This window comes from Aethalodelphis obliquidens, unplaced genomic scaffold, assembly GCF_003676395.1.
Source record: "Aethalodelphis obliquidens isolate GAN/ISIS:26980383/991018 unplaced genomic scaffold, ASM367639v1 scaffold2, whole genome shotgun sequence".
NCBI lineage: Eukaryota > Metazoa > Chordata > Mammalia > Artiodactyla > Delphinidae > Aethalodelphis > Aethalodelphis obliquidens.
The window spans coordinates 46,226,839-46,232,838 of record NW_020837946.1 but is presented as its reverse complement, the minus strand read 5'-3'; the positions used below and the strand labels follow the sequence as shown (position 1 = coordinate 46,232,838).

General features: G+C 31.6%; 1 protein-coding gene across 7 annotated transcripts in view; it reads right to left on the bottom strand.

Moving 5' to 3' along the window:
- Nucleotides 1-496: 496 nt before the first annotated feature.
- The window catches only part of CALCRL (calcitonin receptor like receptor), a 104,882-nt gene continuing 99,378 nt past the window's right edge, over nucleotides 497-6,000 (bottom strand). For all 7 annotated transcript variants that reach the window (XM_027126277.1, XM_027126296.1, XM_027126269.1 and 4 more), the window contains one exon: nucleotides 497-3,630. In XM_027126277.1, coding sequence (XP_026982078.1) covers nucleotides 3,415-3,630 — 216 coding nt within the window. In that variant the 3' untranslated portion in view covers nucleotides 497-3,414. The remainder of the gene's footprint in view (nucleotides 3,631-6,000) is intronic.

Below are 6,000 nucleotides of genomic sequence, written 5' to 3'. Positions count from 1 at the left end.
TGATAGCTAAGGATACATGGTTTCCTCCTGAGGTCATAAAAATGTAATAAAATTGACTGTGGAGATGGTTACACATCTTTGAATATATGTAAATATACTATACCAATATAATACACTAAAAACAACTTTAAATGAGAAAATTATATTTTTAAGTAGTTCTTTTCCTTCTGTTTCTTTCTGCTATTCAACACAAAACTATACAGTAGAATATAATGGAGAAAGGAGACAAATCTTTGTGCATTTTCCTATTTCTGGGAATCTTTTCCTTTCATTTAGCCTAGGAAGGAATTTGCGTACACTGTACTTTATTTGGAATTTTTTAGCTTACAAAATGAATTCATAATTTTAACAAACAGGTTTATGGAATGATTTACAGGTTTATGGAAGACTTCAAAGAGGGTAATGGTGATATAGTCATCGATTTTAAGTATTACACTGATTGCTGTAAAGAATTATATTTGTAATTTAGATTATTCAGTACTCCAGTAAACATGAGTGAAAATCAACTTTAGCTCATAACTTTAATATTTTCGTACAATCAAAATATAGAGATATACACTAAGTAAGCATAACATGAGTTATTTTAATTGATCAGAATATTTTGGGTATGTTTTAGAAATAAAAGAAATGGTTTTTATTAGCATATTAAAACCAAGAGAAAATTAGATAAGTTCACATTTAAAAAACATTATCAAGCAATAAATACAGCACTATAGCTACCACTACTTCTATGTACATTGGATTACATTTGAACAAACACTAAATCCAGAATGAATATTTTATGAATAAATGCACTAAATAACTTTAGAAATTAAAAAAAAAAATGACAGACTAGAATTGTTTAGAAATTAAAATGACTTTCACAAATACTTTCAGAAAAGCAGCAGATTTGCATTTTAAAAGTTAGAAATTCCCCAAATAAGTTTTTAGATACCAAGGAAGTTTGCTTTTAAACAGTATTGATTTTACTTTTTTATATGAGTAAGATACAAAGGAGATCTTAATTATTAGTACTTCAGTTTTAGAGAAGTCTAATATTTAAAAATATTACTTCTAAAAAAAAATGGGTTCAAAATTAACACTGATTAATCATGGACTGTCTTCACCTAAAGATGGTACAATAGATAAATCCTGGCCACAAAGGAAATCTGATCTAAACTTAATATGATAAAAGCACAATAAAAAGACTTGAAAGTTACAATGTATTTTTAATATAAGGCTTGTTGATAATTTGACATTTTCTACTGTCATTTATGGTTGAGACTTGATAGCTTGTCTGGAAGAATGCTGAAATATATGAACAGTGCCAGTGAAGGATTTGAATCTGTATCTTTGAATAATAAATAGCTAAAATATGAGATTATTTAAAGGAATTATTGTATAATTTAGGCATTAGAAAGTTCAGAACAGCCTGAGTTCCTTTTTATAAAAGCTTGTTTTGAAATCCGTAAATCTGAAACTAACAATACAGCTTTTACATGTGTATAGATAAATCATAAATCTACTGACCAGGCCTTTTAATAAGTGAATTCTTACTAATTTAGATAATTTACCTGGACAATTTCAAATGACTTCTGAACTTACCATCTATTGACAGCTTAAGAAACAACCTATGATGACTAAGTCATTAGTTTAATCCATTTTAAGCAGATTGACACACCACAGCAACAACAACAAAAACATATAGATGTAATGAATTCTCCTGCCAAAACTGACTTACTAATTGAAGGCATTTTGGTTTTCAGAAATCAGTGGAAAATGACATTAGGAAAAATGAATCCCATTTAAATGTCACTTTAATTCATTAGCGAGGATTTCTTCCATCTTAATTTAATTATTCCATAAATGTTCTGACAACGATTCTTCCTTACTGATACATTCAGGTCTTTTACTATATTGCATCATCATATATAGTATCTCTATTAAAATATAAAAACATTGTATATGATATATATTGTGTTCCTCTAATTTTAAAAAATAGCCTTGCAGCATTTCCAAAGCTTCATATAGTAAGTCAGAAAAGTAATCTTTTTAACGGGGTAAAAACCATAAGAATAGCAGATTGGCATTTATTATAGGAGTCATTTAAATTTTCTGGATTAGAATGAAAGTTCATCATCAAAATAAAAAAAGAAATATGTCAAACATATCTATTATTAAGGTATGAATCACCAAAGCTAATATATTCAATAAAACAATGGCCTTGAGGATTTTTTAAATAAATATTTTATATCTTATCATAGATATTTCTCAAACTTAGTTCTCAAACTTCTGATGCTGGCATCTGGTTGTCTTTAAAATAGTTACCAAATAAGAATTCCAGATTCTATTTTATTATAAAATCAGCCCAGACACAGTATCAGATATTAACATGCACACATTGTTACATTAAGTATTTGTTTTTAAAAAAATTACCTAGATTGTATATATTTGAGACTATAAAATAGAATAACAGAGTATTTACAAGCTTACTTTTCACAATTTTTTTACAAACTTTTAAGAAAATAAGAAATCCTTCATTGATTTCCTTCATGTAAAATAATTGCTAATTTGTCCACAAAGTAGAAATGGAAGGGGCAAAGTTTCTATTTACAGGTATATGGACACGAATTCCTTCCCACTTGTGTAGTAAGATGGGAAAGTAGTCAACTACATGTTTTGTAGTATCAACCAAGATTTCTCCCTAATGTTACCAAAGTAGGATTGCGTATCATACATACTATTCATCAAGCCTCAAAAATGGATATGACAAGGGGTATAACTGTGATGAATCAGCAAATGAGTAGCCAACAGCAATTCTGCTCATTTATTTTTTGGGAGGAGAAGAGGGTAAGCAAACAGGAATAATTAATTCTTTATCTGGTCCATTTGAAAAAATAAAAACAAAAAGGGCTAGAATACTTTCTGGGCAAAAAATCAACTTCACCAAGGAATATGGGATAAAGATTTTAAAAACAAATGAAAAGCTCATTTTCTTTCCAAGTCTATAGGCCTTAGCTAGGTCTCTTTAGGCAACAGGAGTGGAATTGTGCCCATTGTGTCTATGAACTTTTATGGTCTATTCATTTGTGGATTCATGCAATGGTGTGCTAGAGCTGGCTCACACCAACCTACAACTGACTGTGCTCATTTTTACCCAAGTCCACATTCACTGATGTCAAGTTGGTAACTTGAAATCAGCCATGGCGGGAGTACTTACACCATAAAAACTGGCAAAACTTACAAATCAGGACTGTTTTCCCCCATGGAGCTAGTGTGAAACATTTATCAACACACTACTGAATTCATGTGAGGGTTTTCTTTGTCACCTTCAAATAATTCATTTAATATTGAAGTCTTCTGGTTGTAAAGTCATGGATCCAAGTCCTTGAGTTAGGAGTGGAACAAAATAGTTCAGCAATACACGCTCTATTATCAGTCGTATAACTTTTCTGGTTTTATGACAACGTTTTCAATATCGTGGATGCTTTTTCCATTTAAGTGTTCAGTTGGACAGTCATGACTGTAACCTGCACCATCACTGATTGTTGACACTGTGTAAGATGCACTACGGAGAGCATCTGAGTGGGAAAAGCTGTTTCCAAATTGGATTTTATATTGATTCCAGTTTCTTCTCAGAATTGCTTGAACCTATAAAACAAAAAGAAACAGAAAGGGTAAGAGCAATTCATAAATGAAATGAAGATAATGTATTTAATAATACAATAAAATAAGTTATGTACAAAAGCTTTTTTTAAAAAAAGCATTGATATTGAGTGAATAATATTACTTTATTTTCTTAATTAAAAAATGAAATTGAGTAAACTATCTTTATATTAGGAAATCTTTGCAATTACTCTATACTTTAGTACAGACTACAGAAAACTTCATATTTCTCTTTCTATGCCTTCTCTTTGAAGCTCTAAAAATGCACATGAATGTTTTGCTGTCAGATAGTTAATCTACACCCTTACTTACAAGTTGGCATGTGCAACATTTAGTTTTGTATCAATATTTTTATTAAAAGAATGAGATAATTAGTGAAATATAAAAGAAGAGAGAAAAAAGATTTAAAAACAGGGATACAGGGAATATAAATAATTATCACCATCATCATCAACAGCAGCAGCAACAACATTTTACTGTGATTAGCATGTGCCAGGTATTGAGCTACATTCTGGAAAAAAAAGATCAGGGTTTTTGTCCTCATGGAGCTTACCCCCAGAGGGAAGAAAGTGTTGAACAGATAATTACAGCACTGAACATATAATGGGATGAGTATTGTGGGAAAAAAAAGTTTAAGAATGTCACCACTCCACTTTTTTGTATTTAGATACCCCCCTGTCTGGATAAATTTGAAGTGTAATGACTCTTCTATCTTTTCTGCTTGGGGATAGAGATGAGAACTAGGTAGGTCATATACAATGATTTTGGTTTTAACTGAACATAAGACATAGATGATTTTCTTCATATTGAGTCAATGAGCATAAATGAGAATATCAAATGCATCTCCAACTCAATCACCTGTACATTTCCTGTCTGCTTCTAGGTTAAGAATGTATTAGCCACATGCTGTGACCTGATCTGTGTCTTTGCAAAGCATGTATAGCTTTGAATTGTCTTCCCCAAATCTCTACTGCTCTTTGACCCTTTGATTGTTTCCCCAAAGGGAATCTGAGCATCCAAAAACAACTTTCTAGTAGTTCATGTCCTACAAACATACTCATACAATATTGTTTAACTTTCTACGAATTACATAAATTCCTCAACTTTTTACTCGTTACATTCATGTGTACATATCAATATTAAACTTTAAAATAGGGCTGCTTATTTAAGTCTTTTCATTTTCTTATCTCTTCTCCAAATTACAAACAATCTATAGCGAATAGGTATTCCCAGGATGTCTGCAGCTCTGTGGGATACTTTAAGGTCCTGTTAGTCTCCTCTAATCTGTCGCTTAAAAGGAACACAAAGTTTTACTGTCTCATTTCATATTTTAACATGTAGAAAAACAAAACAAACAAATATAAGGTCAATCAGTTTCTTCAGTAAGAATTCAGAATGAGTTATTAGAAATTCCAGGAGGGGCTTCCCTGGTGGCGCAGTGGTTGAGAGTCCGCCTGCCGATGCAGGGGACATGGGTTTGTGCCCCGGTCCGGGAAGATCCCACGTGCCACGGAGCGGCTAGGCCCGTGAGCCATGGCCGCTGAGCCTGCGCGTCCAGAGCCTGTGCTCCGCGGGAGAGGCCACAGCAGGGAGAGGCGTCTCCCTACTCTATAATTCAAAAATTATGTAGTTAGGAATGCAATACATTGTTTTATTAATATGAAATTCAGAACTTCAGGAATTTCAAGCTTACTTCTTTACATATGGCAACTATATCTGAAGGAAATAATTTTTATTCATATAAATTTTCTTTGAAATAACAGCACTTATAGGAAAATGAATACATTTATCTTATAAAAATTATACTTTATTCCTCTCATGGTTTAGTGATGTATTTCTAAGTTCTCCAAATAACATATTTAAATTAAGGTAATTAAAAAATACCATCTGCGTATGTAATATCTTCAAGAATATAAGCAAATGACAAATGGAATGGCTTTAGAGTATGACTTTTAAATAAATATTCAGAGATTTAAAACAAAAATGACATTTGGCCAATTATCTAGGTATTTCTAATGGGAGTTGTTTTTGATCCTGATTTTTATGCTTAATTAACTTCTCACTTTGTTACTAAAAGCTGGACTGATTGAATCCATGTGCTATATAGTTTCTGTTTGAAAGGAGGTGGAATGTAGCTTTGTACAAAAGATTCTACATAAATGTTGGGAAGAAGCTGACATGAAGAAATATTTTAGCTATGAGAGTAGTACTTATAGTCTTAACAAGGAAAGCTTAAATTCAATTCTAAAAGCGAAAATGGCTTTGAAATGTATGACTGTTTGCTCTTGAAATATCTACTTTGATTAAGATCATCACCCTATTTCTTCCTTGCAACTAAATCGTCAGAAAAACCAT